A 26,522-nucleotide genomic window follows, 5' to 3' on the forward strand; every position below is an offset into this window, starting at 1 on the left:
GTATTTGCTCAAGAGTAGTGGGAGGTAAAGCTGAAGGTAATGGGGCAGAGCAGAGAGACCCTGAATCTCAGCCCTCTCTGCTGACAGGCTATCTTCTGTTTGAATTTGGATTTGGGGTTTTTGACATCCGTGACCCAGGTCCAGGAAGGTGCCTGGCTGACAGTTGTAACCAATCTGGGTATGGCTCTCTGTGAGAAGAATAAGCTGAGTGCAGTCTGATGAGCATCTTGTAACAAATGGATTTTCTCCCTAGTTTTCTACACACTAGGGAAAAGCAATTGCATGTAGAACAGAGTTAGTATTTGGTTTAATTTGGCATAAGTTCATGTGCTGGGCATGAAAGGGGGCCATGGCCCTGACCCTGTTGGTGAAGAGCTCCCCCACTCAGGGAACAGGTCAAAGCATTTTGTAATAGACTTATTTTACACCGTTTCTGTTTCAGAGAGAAGACTCCTCCCCGTCCTCAAGGACAGAGGCCAGAACCGGAGAACAGAGGGGTGAGGAAAATTCTAGGAGAAGGCTTCTAGAACTGAGCCCATGGCTTTAGAAGTTTCCCTCTCGGCCCTACATTTTTTCTCCTTGATTATAAAAGTAAAGGAAAATTTGCAAAATATAGAAAGGAAAAGAGGGGAGAAAATAACTTATAATCACACCATCCAGAGATAACCAATGGAAACACATTGGTCTATTTTCTTTTCTATTTTTCTATGATTATCTATACACACACAAATTTTATAGATCTATTTGTGTGTGTGTGTTTTATAGATAGATGTTTGTGTATACATATATTTTTATTTTTACAATATTTGGCTCCTGTTTTGTAACTCTCTTTTAAGATTTTATTCTTTCTATATTTAGTGCCCTCTGTGTGCTGGGCCTCATTCTAAGCACTGGTAATATATCAGTGAACATAGTTAAAGATCCCTGCCCTTATGGAGTTCACAGGCAGACCTTGGAGATGCTTCAGGTTTAGTTCCAGACCGCCACAATAAAGCGAATATCACAGTAAAGCAAGTCACACAATTTTTTTGGTTTCTGAGTGCATATAAAAGTTATGTTTACGCTATAGTCTTATTAAATTAGCAATAAATAGCATTATGTCTAAAAAAAAGTGCATACTTTAATTAAAAAATACTTTATTGAGGACTTCCCTAGTGGTCCAATGGACAAGACTATGTACTTCCCAGGCTCTGGTTCCCAGTGGAGCATTAACTCCTAACCCAGGAATCCGAGGCCCCAGGAAGCCAGAGGCCCTGACTGTGAAGACTGCACATCAGATGTACACGCCAGTGCACATCTCTGGCGTTTACAAGCACCCACAGCCACCGGTGATGTTTTTTGCCTACTCTGCCCCAGGAACATAAACCTACCAAATGTGAGGACTTGTGGGATTGTACAGGTGTTGCTGGAAGGGAGGCCGGAGGGCCAGTCCTCGGATTTGCACTGAATGAAGTGGTGGTTCCTGATGAAACAGTTGCACCTTCCTGGGTAAGGCAGCCTTGATCTCAGGAGCCCTCAGACTCAACCAGGCTAGCTCTTAGTTGGAGGCTTTTCTGCACTGAGGAGATGGAAACCAGTTTTCCTTCCCTGTAGGTCTGCCCTCTTAATAGCTGTTAGGCTTTATAGGTAGTGCTGCCCGTCAAGAAGTTTGGAGCTGGGTGCCAGGCTATGCTCAGTAGGGATAGGGAGCAGCCACTTGCATGATTTGCAAGAGACTCACAAATGAAGGCCTATCAGCTCTTCGTGGAGAGCAGTTAGCCCAATAATTTTTCTTTTCTTTAATTATTTTTTAATCAGTTGTTCTAAGGATCTACCCAGGGATGCAGAGGAGAAGAGGAATTTTTTTAAGATGTTCACAGTAATTAAGAGCATGGGTTTTCGGACCATACTGATCTAGTTCGAGATCTAAACTCTACCCCTTACCAGCTGTGTGACCTTGGTCAAGTTATTTCACCTCTCTGAGCCTTGGTTTGGTCATCTGTAAATGTGGGTGATCCTAATGTAAGAATTAAATGCGATTTGAGTGTACTAGTGCTTAGCACAGTGCCCAGCACAGAGTTGGCACTTAGAAAATAGGAGTTAACCTATTCACAATATTATGATTCCTTCCGAATCTTTTCATGTGAAAGATGATGCAGTGTAGAACATATTGGGCTGGCCAAAAAGTTCGTTTCCACCATCTTATGGGAAAATCTGAATGAACTTTTTGGCCAACCCAACATTATAGGGAAAAAAGGCTGAGGATGATACCAAACTGCTGACAGTGGTCATTGGAGGGAGGGGTTATGAGGTGGAGGGTGAACAAGGAGACCTCTGATTTTCTGTGTTATTTATTCCTGTAATGTGTTAATTTCTCATAGCAAGCATATATTACTTTTGTAATCAGGAAAGAAAGTGTTTTGAATTTTTAAAATTCTCTGTAACAATATTAAAAGAAAAATCTTAGGGAAAATACTTATCCATGTCTTTTCCACCTACATACATATTGTCACATACTTGTGACCATGGTGTTCAAACAATTTTGTCTGAAAGCTTGGTCATAAGAGTTTTTCTGTGTTGCTGCATAGTCAGCGTAATGTATCGAAATTTTGATCATGACCTCCATTGTTGGCCAATTAGAGTTCCACTTTTTTTGCTCTTATAGATAATGTGTAGCTTGTTCTATGTTCCCTTGTAATTGGGTATAAGAGTTGTTGACACTTTGGCTGTTATAAAGCATGTAGAAAGTTTTATTGGCTAGTGTGGGACTCTGGGAAGGAACCTGGAGCTCTGAGAACACTTACTTGCATCAGCAGAGAGTTTTACTTTGGGTCAGAGCCAGTCCTTTCTGGCATTCATAGCTCCTTAGCTGGGACCCCTGGATGACCAGGAGGGCGGAGGAGCCGCCAGCGTTCCTCTGCCTTGAGATCTAGATGGGAGGAAAAGCGGGTGGGGAAGAAATGCGGGTGCCACACCTAAGGTAACGTGTGACAGGTGAGGAGAAACCTGCCTGTTCTGAATTGCATTTCTTCTACACAGGGATTTCAAGGGTTTGGATTTGGAGATGGTGGCTTCCAGATGTCTTTTGGAATTGGGGCATTTCCCTTTGGCATATTTGCCACAGCATTTAACATAAACGATGGGCGGCCTCCTCCAGGTAAGACCCTATTCTCTTGGTGATTTTGCTTGAAGACTCCTAGGAATTCAGCAATATGTAGGATAATCAGCCTTTTCAAAATGTGCTAAACTCTTTTCCGATTACTGGTAGTCATGGTAATGATAATTGCACACTTACCAAGTATTAGGCACAAGCAGGTTCAGAGTGCTTTCCATTATAAACCTGAGATCCCCACGATGAGTCTGTGGGATAGATGTGCAGTTAACTCCATTTTACAATTCAGAAAATGCTTAGTAATGTTTTCCAAGATATAACCCATGCCCATAAAATGAAAAAGTATATACTCTACCCAGCTGAGTAAAAGCCTAGTCCTGGGCATATACCCCTGACTTTGACCATTGGGGGTGGGGAGGGGCCAGGTGACTGCAAGGAGTCTGGGCCTCCCTATTTTCTGGCATCTCTGGCCAGCTTCCCTCAGGACACACGTAGGGCTGGTCCTAAGCCCCAGCCCTTTGGGAACCATGCCTAGGTCTGCCACCTGCTTCTACCTTTCTCCCTCCAGCCAACTTGAGAGTGCTGGCTGCAGTTGGTGTAGGGCAGGGCAGTGAGGTAGGTGGCTTGGGCTCTATCGCAATCTGATGCCCAGGCCCAGATCCTGACCATGGAGCTGCAGAGCTGCTGAAGGCGGTTGAGCTCTGCTTGCACTCAATGGGGCCTCGTGTGCTGGGCACAGTGTGAGGTACAGAAGGGACCAGTGCGTGGCTCCTGGCCAGGAGCTTAGGCTCTAGGGACAGTAACCTCTCCTGAGCCATCCATTTGTCCCCTGCCCCCGGACCCAGGTGCTTGGCACATAGCAGACAATCGGTAAGTCTTTGTTGACTGCCGGCCTGCTTGATTCCATCAGCGTGCCTAACTGGGGCGTAATATAGCACCAAGCGATCTTGGGACTGCCCTTCCTTACCTCATCTGCCTCAAAAGTTTCTCCTCTGTTCGCATGCTGTTTTATCAGAGGAAAGAGACCCCAAAGGGCCAGGCGTGCTCTGCTCTGAAGGAGGGACAGGGCCCCGTGGAAGGAGCATGCACCTGCCTGCTAGTTTATTTCCATCCATCCTGGTCCAGGGCTCACCCGGGTTCCCCAGGTAAAGAGAGTTCACAGCCAGGCTGTGAACTCTCTTTATCCCCTTGGCACACTCAGACAGTTTTCCCTTGTTGTGTGTGTTTGGTACAGTTTGCCCATCTGGGATGTAGTTTCTCTTAACTCTCCTTGCCCCACAGTCAGGACAAGGAGCTCTATGGAGTAGCTTTTCTCAAAGCAGAGAAGAGTGGAGACCCAGGTTCTCAGCCCACTTCTGCCCCTAGTTTGCTATGGATTGAGGGAGACAGGTCGTTTTTGCCTCTCTGGGCTCTAGTTCTCGTGTCTGGAAAAGGAAGGCACCTCAACGCGGGGCTCCCTGAGACCCCTCTTGACTCATCAGTGCCAGAATCTAGAAACTCCATGACTCGAGAGGCAGCGTGTGGAGAGGCTGAGAGCACAACTGTGGGCTCTCCGCCAGCTCATGAACCTTGAGATCTTAGGCAGGTCACCTCATACCTGTGCTTCAGTTTCTTTTTACACAGAATGGGATAATAATGCCCAACAGGCAATAATGTGTATACACAACAGCACACACAAGATGCTTAACAAATAGTAGCTTTTATTTTTCCCTCCAAGACTTCCCTGGTTTATTTGCACCTGGAGACAAAACCCTCTTAGGACGAATTGGAGACTTTGTCCTCATTGTTAAATTTTTATAATTTGAATTTTGTTTTGCCTAATATTATTTGGGGTTTGGAAATATTTTTAGTGTGCAGGATTCTGTTGTAAAGAGATGAAGGTTGATGCTCTCGACTTCTGACTCCAGTGGGCAGGGTGTGCAGCTGCAGCATTCTCACAGCCTCCCTCCTCCCTCCTGTCCCTCCAGCTGTCCCCGGAACGCCCCAGTACGTGGACGAGCAGTTCCTGTCACGCCTGTTCCTGTTTGTGGCCCTGGTGATCATGTTCTGGCTATTGATTGCCTAATGCTGGGCTCCTGGCCTACATCCATGCAGGGCCTCTGGACTGGTGACATGCCACCCCCACTCTTGATGTTTGGCTTCCTGGCTAATCCTGACCTCTGGAATCAGTGGGGTCAGTGACACATCAAGGAGTTTTGCTTCTCCATCAGAGCTTTGGGACTCAAGACCAGTTGTTGAGGACCCTGGAGTGAGGCCACTGCTGTAAACACCTCAGGCCTTGGCATTGAGTCATCTCTTATGGGTTACACCGTGAAATCCTGTCCCAGCCAGCTCAGCAGGTCCTGACTCTGCACAGGAAAGAGGCAGGAGAAGAGGAATTGTCAGTACAATTTCACCTGAATTTAATATTAAAAAAACAAAGGGACGAACCAAATATGGAAACTTTTTTACATCTCTTTAAATACCCCTTGGTAAGTGGCCTCTGAAGTCAGTGGGACTCCTCGTATAGAGAGGTTCCCCTTCCAGATCACAGTGCTATTCTGTCCTATTTCCTCTTCAGCAGAGATGCAAGAAATTGCTGTCCTATTAAGATCATAATTGCCGCAGCTGGAGCTGGAGTCAATTCATGAATTCACCAGGGACCCAAAGATCTGTTGCCTCTGGGCTGTGCTCAATGTCTTTGGCTCCAGAGTGGCTTGAATGACCTCCTGGTTTCCTGGCGTAGATTATCCCCAGAGACATGTGGTTTCCCATCAGTTTTCCCCCAAAACTATGCACATCTGCCTCCCTGCCAGAGGGTACCCATTCTAGGTTACTGTTGAAGCCAGGACGGACTGCATGTTAGGAAAGACCTGCAGTTGGGACTCAGGTGGGATTCGGAGCTCAGATGCAGGAACGACTGAACAAGCAGCCTTGTCCCTAAGGCCGCAGAAGCTCCAGGTGCATCCTTTCCCAGACCCCACAAAGGAAACTGGGAGCCTTGTTGAGTCACCCCAGCTGCATGTTGAAGACCAGACCTCAGAAGCCAAATTGTCCTTAAAGAAGAGGGAGGGAAAGGGGAGACCCAGCATGTGACTCTGATTTTGGTATGGTTTGAAGACCTCTTGTGTGTGTGCTAAAACCAGAGAAGCACGCTACTCCAGAGCAGGCAACCCCTGGTGGTTTGTAAAGCCGGGCGCAGAGCCCAGCGAGCCTCAGCACAAAGATAGGATGTGGTCTGCCTGTGGAAGTCTTCCCCTGGAAACTTTCAGGGAAGTCATTCTTCCCAAGCCCTTGATTTGTTTTTCAACTTCACAAGCTGCTTCTTCCGAATTTGACTGAGGGAGTGTGTTGCCAGCAGGAGAACAGTTCACCTGGTGGAATGGTTCTCGCTCTGCCAGTCTGGCATCTTCCTAGAAATCCAGGCTCTTCCAGGAGACCCTTAGGGTAGGGGGAGATGGACTTACTCTGAGGGCCTCTCTGTCACTTCACCAGTCCACACTGCTCCTGAGTTTACCCGCAGCAATAGCCAACAAGTGGTTGAAAGCTCCACCTAGTGTTTGTTCCAGATATGGTTCTGCATAGCGTGTGGAAACCAAGACCTTGAGGAAGATGAGGGAAGCCCTTCTCCTCTCTGCATTGCACCCCCCGCTTCCCCTCTTACCTTTCAGTGCCAGAGTTCAGTGTTTAAACAGACAAAATACAAGTATTGAATAGGTGGTTCATTTGCCGAATCCATTTGGTAGGAATAAGCCACCTGCTTTACGGTGTGCCTGATGGATTTTAAAGATTCTCTGGGCACCCACTCAAAAGTGCTCATTTTATCACCTGGAAATCCCAGGTCTGACGGGCCTTGGTTTCTCAGTGCAATGGCCCCACCTAGTGATGGGAGAGAGGACTTCAGTCAGATGGATCGAACAGAAATGGGTTTCCAGAAGAAAGGTTAAAAAAAGAAGGGTTGTAGGTAGGAAGACAAATAACTTTGACCCTTTAACGAAGAGGAGTGAGCCCAGGAGAGCTCCACCAGCAAAGGCATCCCAGGAACCTGTTAGCAAAGCCAGGTTGGCCATGTGCCCTTTGATTTTGAACCTTGCAGGTCCCCACTCATGCTCTGCCAGGAGCTGGGGCAGGAGAGCTGACTTGGGACTGCTGGCCCAGCCCCGACAGGGAGGCCCCTTCCCAATGCCCCTGCAGGCTCACCACCTCACCCCTCTGCTGAGGCATTTTTCCTTTCTTTGTGTGTGTTTTCTATGTTCTTGGCCCCCAACCCCTCCTGCCACCTTTGTGGATTAGGACCAGGTCCCACCCACAGTCAGAAAATAATACTGTGTACACCTTGACCAGTCACTAATTTTCACAGTTGTAAAAGTGATTTGATTTAGAATTAAACAAATGGTTTTACATAACTGTGAGCTGTGGACTTACTGTGTCAGGGGAGTGGGGGGGAATGGGTTGAGGACTGGTCTGGCCTCCGCGAAGATTGAGGATGAAAGTCTTCAAACACCCATGGATAATTAGAAATGAGAAGCATAGGCTGGAGGCCTGGCTTCATACACAGCCCCACCCAAGGTGTGACCTGTCTGACAGGCAGACCCAGTCCTTATAAGTGTATGGAATTCTGAAGGTTGTGGGCTGCCACCCTGGAGCTTAGCTTGTGGCCAAAAAGAGCCTTGAGGAGAAGCAGGTTGTTCCGTGTCAGCATCTCTCCCCACGTTCTTTGACAAGGCAAGCTGGCCTCCAGCCAAGCCCTCTACCTGTAATGGGGCGTGCTGCTCCATAAGGTTCCGTGAGGTTCTCAGCAGAATGTGAGATGGAAGATGGTGATATTACAAACCTGGCCCAGCCTTGGGCTCCCCAGCACATCAGAGCTACAGGTCATCCGTCTGAAAGGAGTTCTTTTCTCCCTCTTAAACTTTGACCTAACAGTTATCAAATTGAATAGTGCCAAGACATAGTAGGAAATGCAAAGGTAAGGGAACTCCAGGAATTCATAAGCCCAGTAAGAAAAGGAAACAAGACACAGAAGTAGAACAGGACAATAAGGCCTCCATGTACCAGTTGTTCAATCCCAATAGCCATCAACTCAGGTCCAGTCTTGTTTCATCCCCACCCTGACACTGTTCCTTTCCCGTACCTGCACTGTTTTGAAGCAAATTCTAGTCATATCTCACCTATGAAGTATTTCAATATGCATCTCAAGGATTTTTAAAAATATAACCAAGATACTCTTTTATGTACCTTTAAAAATTGATGGTAATTTCTTAATATCATGTATCCAATCATTGTTCAAATTTTCCTAGTTGTCTCATAACTCTTGTACAGTTGGAGTTGAGATCCAGATTAGATCCATACGTTGCTATTGGATGTCTCTTAAGTCTGTTACATCTGTAGGATCCTCTTCTGTCTCTTTTCTTTCCCTTGCAGTTAGTTTGTCCTGTTCAGTTTCCTACAACTTCACTTTTGCTATTTGCATCACTGTGGTATTAACAAACTCTTCTCACTCTTATATTTCCTGTAAATTGGTTGTTAAATCTAGAGGCTTGGCCAGATTCAGGCTTGATTTTTTTTTTTTTGGTAAGGCTATGTCATGAGTGGTAGTGTATACTTCTTGTTGCATCATATCAGGAGACACAATGTCTGGTAGTCCCTCTTTGTGATGTTAGCAGCCCTTACTGATCATTGTTGAGAACAGCACTGTCCAATAGAATTTTCTGCAGTCGTGGAGATGTTCTCTGTCTGCACTGTGCAACACAGTAACCACTAGCCACATGGGGCTATCAGGCACCTGAAATGTGGCTAGAGTACTGAAGAACTGAATTTTTTGTTTTATCTCATTTTAATTTAAATAACCACGTATGGCTAGTGGCTACCATATTGGACTGTGCAGATTTAGGTTAGTTCACAGGGGTTGCAAAATGATATAATTGAAAATAACAATGTGTTAAGGGTTTAGAAACAAGACTGCACTTCTGGCAGAATGGGACAACAAAATTACAGAGAACATGGGGAGCAGTGGGGTTGTGGGGGACAGCTGGTGGTTGTAGGAATGGCAGAATGTTACAAGGGCAGAAGGTATTCAGGAAAAAGCAGAGTCCTGGAGCGAAGGGAGTAGGGAGAGAAGGCTGTAGGGTGAGATGTGGTTAGTTCTTGAGGGCCAGGTTTGGCTGTTATTTTGTAGGCAATAGGGAGCTATTCGTTTTTGAGCACAGAGGTGACAGAAACATAATTTTGGAAGATTAATCAGTCCATTTTAGGTAGGATGATTCAGGGAGAGGAGAAATTAGAGGTCCAAGACTGGCTTGGTCTGAGGCACATGGAAGTGACACTGGGAGTATCTGGCCGTGGACCAGTAGACCAGTTCCCTCAGGATGGCAGAGCCAGACCTTAAGGTATTTGTCAGGGCCCAGGTCCTCATTTCTGTAGGCCCAGAGAGTTGATTGTGAGTCAGTCAGCAGGATCTGGCCTCAAGGACTGACCGAGCCATGGTCAGGTAATCAAACTGCAGACAGGTGACCTGGTACTAGAAACCCAGGAGGCTTTCTCCCTGCGCAGGCCTTTTCTGCCCTCCAGAACTCCCTTTGAGTTCACAAGCGATTTTGGAATGTTCTTTGTATCCATGTTGAAAAGGTATCTCTGGGTTTTATCATTTCTATAGACTGCTGTTCTCTTCCTTTACATTTCAACTTTTCATTTCTCAAAGTTACCTGAACTTCCCTGGGAGCAACTTGGGGGGAGTTGTTTATCCTCCCACTCCCTGCTGGTGAAGACCATGAGGCTGGAGGTGGGAAAGAAGTGTAGTGAGAGTGAGGAGGGAGAAGAGACAGACCTGGGTGCCTTGCTGTGGGGCAGAGGGAGAGGGAAGACTCCCAGGGGCCTTGGTTCCAAGGCTGCCAGTGTCTGGGAAAAGTGTAACCTCTTTCCATGTGCAGGGCAAATAAAAGCCTCACCCCTTTTTGCTAGCCACTCTCCTTGTCAGGAGAGTCCCCTGGATCACCATCACTTTAATTCAATACACAGTTTTGTCTTTACTATAATCAGAGCAGAGATAGCCTCAGAAAGTAAAGCCGACTGCTGAAGAGGGTTCCCAGGAATGAACAGAAGTGAGGCACATCGCCCACACTGCCCCTCAGCACTTTCTTCACACTCAGGACTTCAGGGGCCACCTGCCACACCCAGAGGAGAAAAATCTGACCTGCATCTGGTTTGGAGTACACGGTCAGAGCAGGAAGGAAGAGGATTGTGCTCACCTTTGTGTACTTGAGTGCTGGGTTGAACTTCGTCCTTGGTGGGAGTGTTGTGATCCATTTCCTTGGGCCCCATCCCTGTCCCTTCCTGGTCATTTGTACACTTTTCTCATGACCTATATCTGATCTAAGGAAATAACAGTTGCCAAAGACCCAGCACAAGAGAATCAGATGGGAGGGACCTCAGGGACCGGCTGATGTGGCCGAACCTTAGTCACACAGAGGACCCAAAGCCCCTCCCAAACCAAGTGAGGGGAAGTGGTTCTCTCAAGGCCCCTCAGCCACCTAGCGGCTGCGAGAAACCAGTCTGCTGTCCTAAATCCTGGTCCAGGGCTCTTCTCTACAAAGAAGAGTCCGAAGGGCAAATCCAGACCACTGTTACATTTCCTTTGACCTACATGGCATTTTTAGAATTTGAATGTTACCAACATTTTTAAAAGAGGGAAATTTCACCTAAATACCTGGATTTTTGGCTTATCTTGAAAAATTGGAAGATCTGGTGTTCGGGGTTCATTTATATACCTACTTGTCCTGCTAAGGATCTGCCACTGAGTGTCAGCTTGCTTATAGTGGCACAGACAAGTGGCTTCTCTGAGCTGGAAGCTTCTAAGAAAAGCCCACCCTCAACCCCCCCCGCCCAAAGCTATTTGTGGGTAAACCTGGTTTCTCCATATTCATATTCTTGATTCCAGACACTACTGGAAAGAGCTTTCGACTGGGGATTAAGAGCCAGCGTTCCCATCCCAGCTCATCTCCTAATAAGCTGAGCCATTTTGAGGTTCGAACTTGTCCCCTCTGGTCCTCAGCTGTCCCCATCGGTAAAATGGGCAGAGGGTCCCCTGTGTTGAGATCTCCAGCCTGCGCAGAATCACCCTCACCAGTTCGGGCACCCACAGAGGGCGCAGAGTCTAGCGGGCAGCAGGGCCGCCGCAGAGCCCGAACCAGGGGGCGGGGCTAGGCCCAGGGGCGGGGCCTGGCGTCGGCTGGGCGGGGCGTAGGCGGGCGGGCCCCCGTGCCAGGTGCGGTTTGGTCCTCCCCGGGCGCCGTAGGCGGCGCATCTCGCTCGCGACCCGGGCAGAGGTCCTCGCGCGTCTGAGGCGGCGGCAGGAGCTGAGCGGAGACGGCGCTGTAGCGGCCTCCTCTTCCCCATTTCCGCGCTTCTGGGACCATGGCCGAGCAGGCGGGTAAGGAAGGGCTGCGCCGTCCTGTCCCGGCCCCGGGGCGCCTGAGGGGAGCTGGCGGCCTCTCGGGGGTTTCGGGCTGAGTGGACCCTCGTGGGTACCGGCTCCTTAGAGAATTTGGGGAGTGAGCACAGCGCTCCCCGAAGACTCGGAGGTTGTGGGGAGCGGGGATAGAGGGCTCGCGGGGAGGTGGGGCAGGCGGGGTTGGCGGCTTCCCGCGAGTCGAGGTCCTTGGGAGGAAAGGATGTTGGGGGGGCACCTTTTTTTGTGGACCTGGAGACTGCAGGTCCTCAAATTAAAACTCTAAGGAAGCTGAGGGGACCGGTTTCCGTTGGAGTCACAGTTTGGGGGAATATGGGGAGTACGGCATCCTCAGAGTTTGGGTAGGTTCTGAGGGTATGGAGAGTTACCCCGTGTTCTGGATTTTCTGTGGAAAATTGAGGAGAGTATGAGTTTCCCACGGGATCCAAGCCTTCTGGAGGGTATCTTGGTGCCTGCGGTCTCCTGGGTCTTGGGGTTCTTTGCAGGAAGTAGGGCATTGTGGGCCCCCTTGGGGTTTAGGACACGACTGGGGGTAGGGAGAGATTGGAGCTTCTTCCTGAGGCAGGTAGGGCCCCTGGGGCTCTGGGCCCTCCCATGGCCCCTCTGAGACCAGAAAGGAATGTGGCCAAACACCTCCTGGAAGGAAGAGTGTCTAAGGGTGAAGGGTAGCTTCAGGGTTAGGTTGGCTGGGCCTGTGGTCCCCTCCCTCCCAGTCATTTCACACCACCCTGCAGCTTCCTGCCCTCCTTGCCTGTCCCCCAGTACCAGGAACTTTCTGTTTCCCAGAAAGTTGTGGGAAACACCCACCTGTGTGGGTGGCCCAGCCTCTGGGTCGACCAGGGTCAGCGTCCAGAAGCTTTCTAGAGCTGGCAGGAGGGAATAGTGGAGGAGGGAGGCTGTCCTGGATATCTGCCCCCGCTTCCTGGCTTTCAGCCTGTGGACAGTCACTTCCTCCATCCTGAATAAAAGGACCAGGCCACCAGTGGGTCACTTCCTCACCATGGGAGCATGGGATTTTCTCCTCATTCTTAATAATAGGCTTTTAGAGAAAAAGGGCTAGGGGTAGACATTCTCCGTCCCTTCCTATTTTATTTTTTTTTCGTTTCCAGAATTCTTTGTCTCAAATGATTTCTAATGATTTTTTCTAACCTTTGAGTAACATAGGTTCCTTGTCTTGAACCTTGATTCTCAGAAACTTGCGAAAGATCTTAGAGTGCAATAGTGTTTATTAGATCTTTCTCTGAGTGAACCAAAAAGCTGTCTAGAGGCATCAGTGCCTCTAGATGCATTCGTTTGTACATTCTTCCATAAGAATATTTGTTGGATACTTCTGGGCCACACGCTAAGCCAAGCGCTGAGGAGTATAATGATGAGCAAAACGACACAGTTCTTGGCCTTTGTGGTGCTTACAGCCCTAGCGATGTACAGTAAATAATTGAGGTGACAATTGAGATAAATGCCATAATAACTGAGATAAGCAGTTGAGATATGTGCCGTAAGATTGCACCAGGGGCAAGGGAAGTGGATAGGGAACACATTCCTTTATGAGGCAAGTTTATGCTGAGCCCTGAGGATAAGTAGAAGCTAGTCCAGCTAAGAAAGGGTGAAGAACTTTTCAGGCAGAGGGAACATAAAAAAGCCCTGAGGCGGAAAGGCATGTGGTGCCTTTGAAGACTAAGAGAAGGCCAGTACAGCTTTTTTATGGATGAGGAGACTAAGGTTCAGAAATTACTTGTTCAAGGTTCCATAGCCAAAAAAATAACAGTGGTCAGAGTTCATATTTTCTAGCTTCAAATTTGGTGCATCATCCTCTCTGAATCACAAACACCAGAATGAGGTTGCCCGTGGAGTCAGAGAAGGAAGCGGGACTTAAACTTTTACTTGTTCTTGAACACAGTCAGAGCTGTGTTCCGAGACAGCTCAGATTCCTGTGTAACAGAAGAATCAACAGAGAAATCAAATATTTGCTGAGTACCGGTGATGTCTAAGGCACTGGGCTGGGCCAAGTGTTACCTGTTATAAATTTTAACAGATGCTAGAGATAGTGTAACTCTCCTCATTTTACATGTTAAGAAACTGAGGACTAGGGAGGAAAATGGATTTGTCTAGGGTTACTCAGCTAGCGGTAGAGCCAGGTCTAACCTAGAACTTGTTCAGTGCTCTTTCCAGTATTTCAGGGTCCTTGAGGCATACAGGGTCTGGCACACAGTATTTGTGGAAATGAATAATATGTGGTTTGTGCCTTTGAGAAATTCACTATTTAGAGTAATTGAGGAAAAAATGAACAAATCAAGGCAAGCTATTATAAGGCCTATAGGTGATAACATTAGGGAATTTCAAAGATGAGGGAGAACTTTATTCATACATTTATCCCACAAGTATATATTGAGTTCCTGCTGTGTGCCAAGCACTTCTAGGCCCTGGGGGATACAACAGGGAGCAAAATAGATCAAATCCCTTCCCTCGTGGAGTGTATGTTCTGGTGGCGAGAGACAGACAATAAGTAAATACATGAATATCATATGTCAGGGATAAATGCTCTGAAGAGAGATGAAGTATGGTAAGGGCATAGGTGCAGTGGGAGGTCAGGGGAACCTCTCTTCGATGACATCTGAGCAGAGAAATGAAGCAAGGGAGTGAGCCATTTGCATATCTGGGGGTAGAACATTCTGGACAAGGAATAAAAGAGAATGAGCAAAGACCCTGAGCCAGGAATGTGCTTGGCATGTTTGAAGAACAGCAGGGTGTCCAGGGTGGCTACCAGATTTGGTCAGGGAATGCTTGACGGAGGTAAGATTTGAGAGATCTCAGGTAGGTTAAAGAAAAGGGCAGGGGGGTTTAAGGGGTAAGGAATAAAACTGTGGGAGTAGGATTGCAAAGGCAGGTGAGTTTCAGGATCTTCACAAGGGGTGGTGAATTAATATGTGTGGTGGAGGCAAAGATTGGGAGGTGTGGGAAGTGGAAGATAAGGCTGAGAGGGTGAGTGAAGCCAGACTGCAGAGGGTTTAATGCCAGGCTTGTAGACTTTTCTGATCTGCAGCAGAGACCATACGTTTAGAGGCAGGGAGAGTCATGATGTGGGCATTTTGTGTTTATACTATCAATCTGGCTTTGGTGGGCAGGATGAATTGGACAAGGGTAAGGAAGAGCACCAGTCTGGAGGTGGGTACATACAATGGACCCTGAGCTGAGGTTGTTACTGATAGGAATGGAGAAGGAGGCACTGACCAGAGGAAAATGCCTCATGTCATGGGCAGGGTTGGGTGACTTGAATGGCTCTGGATATGGGATGGAGGGAGCAAGGTAGGGTCCAAGAAGACCACAAGGTTTTAGAGCTGAATAGAAACCCATCATGTTCAAGAGGCAGTATTAGGCTTTCCACATTCCTGGTGGGTTGTCTGCCTCTTCTGGAGACTATGCTGATTTCCAGCCCAGGGCTGGCCTCTGATCAGTGCAACCTGGGGTTGGGGGCTTGGGCTCAGGCATACTAGGGAGGGGTGGAGCCCACCCCCAGGTATCATTTCGGCATTTCAGTGAGAGGGTGTGGAGCTGTAGCAGTCTCTGACAAGTCTATATTCTTTCCCACTCTTGACGTTTCCTTATACAGTAGCAAGAATTAGATTCTTACCTATTAATTCACATCCAACAGTAGCTAAAACACGAAACCATTGCTTGGTTCTATCAAAGTACACCTTGAGCGTCCATCCTGGGATTCTATTTTGTCAGATCTCTCTACTTGTAATTTATTTTTCCAGTAAAGAAAGTCTAAAATGTAGTTGAAGACAGACTTTGGAGTAAGCAGACCTGTGGTCTAATCCCAGCTCTAACACTTGTTAGTTGAGCAGTTCAGTTTCCTTTTCATTAAAATGGGAACAATAATAGTCCTTTGATACTAGTCCTTATTTCATGGAATCTTTATATTCAATTAGTTCATGCTTGCCTAGTGCTTAGGACACTGCCTGGCATATAATAAGGACTCAAAGAATTTTTTCCCTGCCATTGACAATGGGTTGAGAACTGCCATCTGAGAATGTATGAATTGGTTAACCAGTTCTCTGATAAAGAGATTCTTTGTAGGCCTTCCCCTAGATAAGAAAATGCCTACTCATTCACAGCTAAGTAAACTTATGGTTGGAAGTGAGAACCTGAGTGCCTGAAAGCCGAAAGTGGCAAGAACCATCTGTCTTGTTTGTTTCTCTACCAAGTGTCTTATTACTCCACCAAGCTTGCCTTGCCCCCAGTACCTGGTTTGTCCCTCTCTGACATGTGTTATTTTTTTACATATCCTTGCCCCTCATACCCATGAGCACTCGCTAAGGGCCCCATAAGTTTGTGGCCTAGTCTCTGTCTTGCACATGGACACATAGAAGACATTTGCTGAATTTGTTTTGAAAACGTTCCCATCAGATTTTAGAGGCTAATGTATTTAATAGCTCAGCGTTTTCCCCAGCCAGTCCCCTAGATATACATGAAAGAAAGAAGAAAAGGTACTCACAATTCAGTTGCCAACTAAGTGCCAGGCACTGTGGGAGGTATTTTCAGGTAATATTATGTTATTTCTCTTAATCCTCTTGGTAATGCTGTAAGGTGAGTGATATTCTCTTTTTAAAGATTAAGAGACAAGGGGGTGAAATAGGTAAAGGGGATTAAGAGGTACAAACCTCCAGTTATAAATAAGCCACAGGGATATAATATACAGCATAAGGAATAAGGTCAATAATACTGTAATAACTTTGTATGGGGACAGGTGGTTACTAGACTTTTTGTGGTGATCATTTTATAATGTATGCAAACATCAAATCACTATGCAGTACACCTGAAACTAACATAATGTATGTCAACTATATTTCAGTTATTAAAAATTACTGATAGGAGCTGGGGGAGAAAGTTATTTGTTTACTTTCTTAAAAAAAATAAAGATTAATAGTCAGGCTCAGGGCTTCCCTGGTGGCGCAGTTGTTGACAGTCTGCCTGCTGATGCAAAAAAAAAAAAAAAAGTCAGGCTCAGAGAGGTTAAATAATTTGCACAAGGACACAGAGCCAGGTTTCAAACCCAGATCTAACTCCGGTTCTTCTGCTTGACCCTTACAAATTTTTCCTAATAAACTAAGGAGAGGCAGAAGAGAACAACAGCAAGAATAAAACCTCTGAGATGCCTGTGTCTGTGCCTTGACCTGAAAAATGAGAGGCCCCTGTTTTAGTGTCACAGACTCTCAGAGTTAGGAGTAATTTGATCCCTTTTTTTTTTTTTTTTTTTTTTTTTTTTTGCGGTACGTAGGCCTCTCACTGTTGTGGCCTCTCCCATTGTGGAGCACAGGCTCCAGGCGCGCAGGCTCAGCGGCCATGGCTCACGGGCCCAGGCGCTCTGCGGCATGTGGGATCTTCCCAGACCGGGGAACGAACCCGTGTCCCCTGCATCAGCAGGCGGACTCTCAACCACTGCACCACCAGGGAAGCCCATGATCCCTCCTTTTATGAAGGAAGAATCTAAGGTCCAGAGAAGTCCAGGAGCGCCTTTAAAAATCATCTAATCTTTCTTCCTTAGACACTCCTTTGGTAATATTTGATAAGCTAGTGAGGAGGAAAACTCTTTGGGATACAGGGGAGAATATCTAGAGGAATGTTAATCATTACTGTTAATCTTTTTGGTAGTCACTTCATTCAAATGTGATCTCTTCTCTCTTGGTTGTTCCATACCAGTTGCTGCCCTGCCCCTCTGCTTCCTGCTTTATCCTGGAACAAGTTGGATTTATATACCTGACCTGCCAGCTCCCAGGGGGCACAACAGTTACCGTACTTGTTTTGTGCTGCACTGAATTGGCTGGGTTTTGTTCCAGGTTCTCATAGTCTAGTGGAACATGAGAAGCACCAACGATTTTTTTTCTCAAGTGAAAGGATAGGATCTGTGCATGTTGGTTCAGTCCAGGCTTTATGGTCTCACAAGCTCTCAGTGCTTGGGGATTTCTCACCACTTTGAAGTTGAAAAGGACTAGTTTGCAGAAACCAAGTTCTTAGACCAAGATTAAGGTGAATGTTAGTGTCTTGTGGGAAACTCACTGGCCCTGAGCTGGGGTACCAGGCTGAGCCCTTCCATGGAATAACTGAGCCCTTCCAAGTCTCAACTTGTCTGAGGCTGCTTAGGATCATAAAAATGCAACAGGTCTGGTAGTCTCAGAACTTGGGTTTGAGCCCCTTCTGGACCAGCTTTCTGATGGTTAGACAACTCAATTCTTCTCCAAGCCCATTTTCCTTTCAGAAAAATGAAAGGCTTAGGTTTGAGTAGATGATTTTTAAAGGCCCTTCCAGCCTTACCATCCTGCTACCCTAGTGCCTACCCCAGTAGTTACAGATTGTTTGAGGCTCATGTCACCAATTATTAAGTTGGGAGAGAGAAGGGTATAGAAGCTGAATATATTTTATACCAGCATTCAAATGATCCTGAAGGTGAGAAATGTTGTAATGGCCATTTGTTACAATTCTCACCTTGTTTGCATCGCACACTTAGCACTTCCTAAAAGCAACAAATCCCAGTAATAACCATGAAGGCATGGTTTTCTGATTATTAAACACCTGACAAGGGCTCCGTATTGTTTGAAGCTGCTGGGGACATTTACTTAGTCAAGCTCCCTTTCTGGACTCTGACAATCAGTAGCCACTGTTGATAAGTCTGCAAATAGGAGAGGTAAACACAGTCGAGGGAGAGGTGAACAGCCTGGTACAATGAGGTATTTTCCTAGAGGAAGACATTCCCAGCCGGACTGGACCCTAGATTGGTCTTCCACTAGGCCTCACAGAATCTCCAAGACTTTGTATTATTACATTTCTCTTACATTTCCTAGAATGAAGGTTGTAAGAGAGTTAGGATCATTGACTTTTAGGGCTGTGTAAGGGAGCTGAAGAGGCCAAGAGTATTTTTGAAGAAAGTCTGGGTTTGGGAGGCTGAAGGCTCTGCGTGAATAGCGTCCCTCGGGTACAGTGTGACAGACTGAGGCATGTGCGTCTACATGTGACTTTTCCTGGAGGTAGTCACGGGGGAGCCAGGACACATTCCAGGTGAATCATTGCTGCTGACCATTGGAGCTTATCTTTGGAAATTACCTTTATAGCTGAGAGTTGGGTCCAGTTTTTCAGTTGGATTTGCCACACAAAGGAGTGTCAGTTCTGCACCACACTTCATGCTAGGCCCTGGAGATTTGAAGATGATCAAGATGCAGTCTTTGCCCCTTAGAGCTGGGGGCGGTGGTGCAGAGAGGAAGGGACTAAAGGAGACAGAAACATAATGAACTGTAGTTATAGAACAAATGATATAAAACAGGTAATACACCAAGTGAAACAAACACTTCCTGCCTTTGGGGGACCATCAAGGAAGGATGGAAGTCTGATTAAGGGAGGAAAAGGTGGGTAAATAAAGTATCCTAAACACACAGAGTAGCTATAGGTGTGAATGTTAGGATACAAGACCATGCATTTGTGTGGCAGGAATAAAAGATAAATCAAGATGTGACTAGAGCATTCGCTTGTACAAGAGGTTGAAAGATAAAGATTCTTTGGGGCCACCTTGTGGAGGGCCATCCCTTCTTTTTTTTTTTTTTGCGGTACGCGGGCCTCTCACTGCTGTGGCCTCTCCCGTTGCAGAGCGCAGGCTCAGCGGCCATGGCTCAGCGGCCATGGCTCAGCGGCCATGGCTCACAGGCCCAGCCGCTCCGTGGTATGTGGGATCTTCCCGGCCCGGGGAATGAACCCGTGTCCCCTGCATCGGCAGGCGGACTCTCAACCACTGCGCCACCAGGGAAGCCCCTATCCCTTCTTTCAATAAATGTTTCTTGAGGGACTGTAGTAGGCCAGGGACTGGTCTTAGTTCCCTAGTCCTTAGGAGCTAACAAGAGCCAGCTTTAGTGATGAGTGAGGAGTTTGTGTTCCTGCCTCAGGACCTTTACACAGATCTCCCCGCCATCCCAGTGTCCAGTGTTACCCTTTCCTCCTCCTTTTGCCTGGTTAATTTCTATTCATCCTTTAGAGCTCAGCTTGGAAATTACTTCCTTAAGGAATATGTTCTTGTTTGCCCTACCCAGCCCCATTTGCTTAGTTATGAACTTGATATCTTCTTCCTACCACTTGCCCCAATTATAATGAAAATAATTATGTTATTGTTTAATATTTGCTGTATGTTTAATCTCTCTCTTGTTTGCTGCTCTTTCCCGAGCATGGTGTTAGACACATAGTTGGCATGCAGTAAATACTTGCTAAAAGAATGACTGAAGCGTGTCCATTGAATTTAGCAATAAGCGGTCACTGTTGACCTTGGTGAGACAGTTTCAGAGAAATGGTGGGGGTGGAAGTCAAACTGCAGTGGGTTGGGCAGTAAATAGGAAGTGAAGAAATGAAGGCAGTGATGTGTAGACAACTTTTTTTTTTTTAATTGAAGTATAGTTGATATACAATGTATCAGTTTCTGGTATACAACAAAGTGATTCAGTTATATATATATATATTCTTCATATTCTTTTCCATTGTGTTTTATTACAGGATATTGAATATAGTTCCCCATGCTGTACAGTAGCTCCTGTTGTTTATCTGTTTTATATATAGTAGTGTGTATCTGTTAATCCCAAACTCCTAATTTATCCCTCCCTGCCTTTTCTCCTTTGGTAGCCATAAGTTTGTTTTTTATTAGACAACTTTTTTTTTTTTTTTTTTTTTTTTTTTTTTTGCTGCGCCGCATGTCTTGCAGGGTCTTAGTCCCCTGACCAGGGATTGAACCCGCGCCCTTGCAGTAAAAGTGCGGAGTCCTTACCACTGGACCGCCAGGGAATTCCCTGTTAGACAACTTTTTAATATGTGTGGCTGTGACATGGGGAAGCAAGGGTGGTAGCTAGAGGAGAAAGTGGGGTCCAGGTTTTTTTTTTTTAATGGGAAAGACTTGAATTTATTTAAATGACAGTTGGAAGGAGCCAGTGGAGAAGGGAGTGGTGGTGGAGACTGTCTTCTGAGAGGTGGGATGGGGTGGAGTCAACAGTTGAGTTCTGTAGACATTGGGGAGTCTGGGTGAGCCAGCTAAGACTGTGCAGCACACCAGGAAAAGAAGCCAAACACCTGAACTCGGGCAGTGCTGAAGGACAGAGAAGGATTGGAGGGACATTTCAAAGGTGGAACCAGGTGGCTATGAGAGGAGGGAGTAGAGGGTCTTGATTTTTGTGCCCCTAGTGCCTAGCACAGAGCACGTGTTACGTAAGTGTTGAATGGTGTTGAGTTTCTCAAGACCGGAGGGGGACTTCTCTGGTGGCGCAGTGGTTAAGAATCCACCTGCCAATGCAGGGGACATGGGTTTGAGCCCTGGTCTGGGAAGATCCCACATGCTGCGGAGCAGCTAAGCCCGTGTGCCACAACTACTGAGCCTGTGCTCTAGGGCCCGCAGGCCACAACTACTGAGCCCACGTGCCACAGCTACTAGCACACGGGCACCCAGAGCCTGCGCTCTGCAACAAGAGAAGCCACTCCAATGAGAAGCCCACACACCGCAACGAAGAGTAGCCCCCCACTCGCCGCAACTAGCGAAAGCCTTTGCGCATCAACAGAGACCCAACGCAGCCAAAAATAAATAAATAAAATAAATAAATTTATATTAAAAAAAAAAAGACTGGAGGGCAGGGCAGGCTCTGGAGGGTGTGGCCATAACAAGTTATCTCGAATATCTTCACAGTGGAAAGTCCTGATTCTTTTTGAATTTTGGAAACAACCAGAGGTCACTCAGAGCCAAGATGTTGAATTGTTGAGTAAGTGGGTGGTCGGGTCAGAGACTATTCCTTGCTGGTTAAAAAGTAAAAGCAAGAAACAAGGTGTGGCTTAAAATAATGAGATTTGCTGGTGGCAGCCTGAAAGCCCTTTCATGTAAGAGTTCCCAAACTCTGGTACTTCCAGAATTTGGAAGATTCATTTGGATATCTGTTCATTAAAAACCCTCTCACTAAAGGGAACCCTCTTGCACTGTTGGTGGGAATGTAAACTGATACAGCCACTATGGAAAACAGTATGGAGGTTCCTTTAAAAAACTAAAAACAGAACTACCATATAACCCAGCAATCCTACTACTGGGCATATACCCTGAGAAAACCATAATTCAAAAAGAGACACGTACCACCACAGTGTTCACTGCAGTACTATTTACAACAGCCAGGACATGAAAGCAACCTAAGTGTCCATCGACAGGTGAATGGATAAAGAAGATGTGGCACATATATACAGTGGAATATTAGCCATAAAAAGAAACGAAATTGAGTTATTTGTAGTGAGGGAGATGGACCTAGAGTCTGTCATACATAGTGAAGTTAAGTCAGAAAGAGAAAAACAAATACCGCACGCTAACACACATATATGGAATCTAAAAAAAAAAAAAAAAAAAAGTGGTTCTGAAGAACCTAGGGGCAGGACAGGAATAAAGATGCAGACATAGAGAATGGACTTGAGGACACGGGGAGGGTAAGCTGGGATGAAGTGAGAGAGTAACATTCACATATATACACTACCAAACGTAAAATAGATAGCTAGTGGGAAGTAGCTGCATAGCACAGGGAGATCAGCTCGGTGCTTTGTGACCACCTAGAGGGGTGGGATAGGGAGGGTGGGAGGGAGGCGCAAGAGGGAGGGGATATGGGGATATATGTATATGTGTAGCTGATTCACTTTGTTATACAGCAGAAACTAACACAACATTGTAAAGCAATTATACTCCAATAAAGATGTAAAAATAATAATAATATTAAAAAAAAACCTCACTAATTCACTGTCTCACCCATAAACCAGTTTGAATGAGTGTCTCAGACTTTTCTGCCTTGGAGTTTGTGAGGTTGATGGTGCACTGTCCAACCACTACCACCCAAAACCACAAAGGCCCCTCCCTCTTGAGAGTCTAGGAAGTTTAGATCCAGGAGGTGATACATGTATGGGAGAGGAGCAGGTGGGTCGGGCTTTAAAGCCTTCTGCCAGCTCATTTAACTCTCCTCTGGGCTATGAGGACAGCTGTCTGTGCCCTGGCTGCCCCAGAATGCCGCCAAGCAATCCTGAAGTGCCCGAAGCCGTGCATTGTCTATTCATGGCCCCTGTGCCTGTAAAACAGGGTCCGGTGACTGTCACTGTGCCTGTGGCAGTCTGGAGTTACCCAGAGAGAACAAAGCCACACACACGGGGCGCACAAGGGAGTCTTGTAACAACCTTGTCCCGCTTTCTAGGGCTGAGTCAGGTACCACAACTTGATCTCAGCTGCCCTTTTATTTCAACAAGTTAACATCTGAGCCACACCAGGAGTATTGTGCTCTGTCCCTTTCGGAGGGATGTGGACTGACTCTGTGCTACTGCCCATGCTAATCTCTCAGCCTACACAGCTCTTCCCCATACTTTTTCAGCCTGTAGTAAATCTTGCCCATCTTTCAAGGCTCAGCTTCCCCTGCAAAGACTATCCTGGCTCCCCTGAGTGGAATGGGCAGGAACTAGAAAGAGCACAGGCTTTAGAATGGGGCAGACTTGAGTTGGGATGCTAACTCTGCCGCTTGGCCTTTCACCCCTGGCCCCAAGCTTCAGTTCTCTTATCCATTAAATGAATATAATAATACCTGTCTCACAGGATTGTTTTGAGAATTAAATGAGATTGGGTCTGTGAAAGCATCTAGCACAGTTCTTGGCATATAGGAGGGATTAAATGTTTTTCTTTCCCTTCTACCCTTGTAATTTCTTTCTCTGAACTAAGATAGCACTTTGCTTCTACCCCTGAAATAACATCTTAATGAAAGAGTACAATATGGAAGAATGTTTCTTTTCCAGTGGATTTCCTCTTTGAGGAGCAGGGGTAATTTATCCAACAGTCTCCAATGTAGAGCTTGGACCCATGGGTCCAACAAGAGGACCCATGATGTTGGTTGAATGAATGATGGAACCATTGGGGTGATGGAAAATCTGCACAACCAGGGCTTTTGAAGAGTAGGGAAAGGCAGCAACACGTGTAACCTAGAGAGGAGAAATTTCTGGGTGCTGGCTGGGGACCATTGTAGGAAAGGCTGACCCGAAAATAAAGAGACTTTGTTCATTTCGTCTACTCAGAACTATAAGCAAGGGCTGAAGGAAAGGAAGGCAGGTTTTGTTTCAGTAGAAAAAGGAACAACCAGAACCGTTTTTTTAAAAGTCTCATTTTAAAAAATGAGGCTACTTTTGAGGCCAGGAATTCCCTGTGGTGGGGAGATGAACAACTGGATGAGGGCTCCCCAGGGATCTTGTGGAGGAGGGAACTGTGCATCCAGCAGAGCATCGCCCAGCCCTTTCAGTATGAGAGTCTGTTAACTTGGTCATCTTCTACATGGTAGGAATCCCATCCCTGCACCCCTGCTTCTTTGGCCTCTGAGCCCCTTGGTTTTGTGTGCAGGTGAAGATGCCTGGAGGTGTCGGGGCTGTGGAGACCATGTCGCTCTGAACCAGAGGCTGTACAGGACTGTCAGCGAAGCCTGGCACAGCTCCTGCTTCCGGTAAGTGGGTCCACACCCCTGTCTTTGCCAGTGCGCTACAGGCCAGGCACTATTTCATCTTCTGGAAAATACAAAACAAGCTTCCTACTAGAGAGTTTCCATTTTGGGGGAGCTCAGGGAGCAAAGGGATATGCCCAGGAAGGGCATGTGAGCAAACACCAGGTGAAAGTGGAAGAGCCACACATGGGCCAGGTGCAGCTAGAGTTGGGGGGTTTGGGATGGGAGGAGACCTTTCCGGGGTGTCCCAGCACCCTCACTTTATAGGTGAGGAGACCAAGGCCGAGAAAGAGCGACTTTCCCACGCCTGCACTGCTGATTACACGGTTGCCTCAAGGGTTGTTTGTAGTGCAGCTGGCAGAGCCAGCTCTTCTTCACCACGGATGCCTCCCTAGTTTCCTGCTTTTTGTTATTAACTTTATTATAGCTCTTAGATTATTGTTTGGAGGCAGCTCGGTTTCTTGAAAATAACAGACTTTAATGTCAGATTTGTTCCTCTTCTCTGAGACTCTGTTTCCTCATCAGGAAAATAAAGGTGTTAATCATCTCTGTCACAGACTTGTTGAAATTGAATGAAGTCATATATGCCAAGGGTCCAGCTCATGGTAGGCACCCACTGAATGGTTGGAATCCTTGAGAGTGGGAGCTTGTCTTTGTATTCTCCAGAGCATAACACAGCGCCTGACCTGCGGTCATTCCTCGTTGGAGGCTGGGTGGGCATTTGTGGTTCCCCGTGGTCTGAAGTGGCAGGGCTGTGCTAAGATCTGAGAATGAGACAGACCGTAGCCGGGCACCATGTGCTGTAAACTCCAGCTCCCGCACACAGCTCATGTTGCAAAGCATCCCCTGTGCTGATATCAAGAAATTTAATTGACCTTTAAGCACTTGTCTCCACCCAGGGAATTACGTGGGGGGTTGGCCTGGAGAGCTCTGGCCTCTGGAAGAGTTGGAACATTTTTCTGCCCTTTCAGCTCTAACTCAGAGCTCTCCAGTCTTCTCTGTGGATCTGATTGCTTTGGTTACTCCTCCTTGGTTACCCTCAGGGAATTTGATTCCACTTTTACTTTGCCTTTTAGTAAGATAGGAGCAGAGTATCATAGCTGCAGGGGCCTCTGGCTAGTCTTTTCATTTTACAACTGAGGCAAACGAGCATCATCAGAACCCAAAGAGTTCCCAGACTGAGGCTCTCCTTGGCCTCCAACCCATACGGTCTTGTTTGTTCCTGCCGTTTTCCTATTTGTATGAATATCTTCTAACCAAAATAAGCAGGAATGGGTAGAACAAGCTAATCTTTGGGATTTCTGGATTCTCCTATAACTAGAAGAACCACCTACTATATGATATAACTCCTTCATATCACAGATGCAAGGCCTGAAACCAAAAAGTCAAAAAGTTAGGCCATGGATGAAAAGAGCTGGCCCTAGAACTGAAGATGCTACTTGTTAGAGTGCACTGTGTGTGTGTGTGTGTGTATGTATAAAAGAGACAGACACACAAATACATGCTCATAAAGAAGTAAGACACATTATCCTTGTGGGAAAGAGTTCAGGCTATGGAAGAGACTGGTTTCAAATCCTGGCTTTGCAGTTTATTAACTGACCGTAGGTGACTTCCCTGAACTTCAGGTACCTCATCTGTAAAATAGGGATAAGAATAGTACTCATCCCACAAGGTTGTTCAGGAGGATTAAATGTGATAACCTATGTAAAGTCCCTAGCATAGCATCTGACACATAGAAAACCTTTAATAATCGGCAGTTGTCACTTTATGTTATATTGTGAATGTGTGTCTATATATACCTGCATGCCTATGTGTATTTCTCTTAACACACTCATTGGTCATCTGATGTGGAGCCTTGGGGATTAAGGTTAACTTTGAACCACCCTGGCACAGTTAAGTCAAAGATCACGCCTGTGGGGGAAGTAGAGCATCTCGGTTCAGTCTCTTATTTGCAGCTTTGCCTCAAGGATGGAGCCTTTCTGATCCAGCTCTACTGAAAGGATGCATCTCCTGACTCCTGAGCTTTCCCACGAAAACTGGATGGCATGGAGCCCTCAGATGGAGCCTGGTGATTTGCCCTGGGGAGGTTGGCTGCTTTGGAGCCAATTCGATTTTTTCCCAAATTGGAGGAATATCTTCAGGGTTGGGAAGTATTGTACTTGTCTGGCCACAGAAGCTACCTGGGTTATGAGGAGCCTGAGGCATTAGCCTGAATAGTCTTTTAAGGTCTCTTCTACCTCAGCTTATCCGTGATTCTCTGATGAATTCACAGTGTCTGGGTGCAGGCCTGCTAGAAGCAGGACCCTCCTTCCGTGCTACCCAAAGTAATTCATTCTTCCTGACTCCATTCCAGCCTCACTCTTACCCAGCTGGGCTCCAGTTACAATAAAGGAAATGACTTTTCTTCTACCCTTCCCCCATACCTTTGTTTTCCTAGTCACAGGGTGGGGCTGGATATTGAATGGAGAAATTGCTGGGG

The 26,522-nt window shown here is 46.6% G+C and overlaps 1 protein-coding gene across 8 annotated transcripts in view; it reads left to right on the forward strand.

Annotated features, from left to right (window-relative positions):
• The window catches only part of LOC101330241 (E3 ubiquitin-protein ligase RNF185), an 85,453-nt gene that overhangs the window by 18,375 nt on the left and 40,556 nt on the right, over positions 1-26,522 (forward strand). For 3 of the 8 annotated variants that reach the window (XM_019950111.3, XM_073790311.1, XM_073790312.1), the window contains 3 exons: positions 443-497; positions 3,019-3,136; positions 23,947-24,046. In XM_019950111.3, the coding sequence (XP_019805670.1) occupies positions 443-497; positions 3,019-3,136; positions 23,947-24,046 (273 nt within the window). Of the gene's footprint in view, positions 1-442; positions 498-1,356; positions 1,489-3,018; positions 3,137-5,058; positions 7,477-11,351; positions 11,499-23,946; positions 24,047-26,522 lie in introns of those variants that run through there. The other 5 variants (XM_019950110.3, XM_019950109.3, XM_019950115.3 and 2 more) reach the window with 4 other exon arrangements.

The sequence above is a fragment of the Tursiops truncatus genome, chromosome 13 (assembly GCF_011762595.2).
Source record: "Tursiops truncatus isolate mTurTru1 chromosome 13, mTurTru1.mat.Y, whole genome shotgun sequence".
Lineage (NCBI taxonomy): Eukaryota > Metazoa > Chordata > Mammalia > Artiodactyla > Delphinidae > Tursiops > Tursiops truncatus.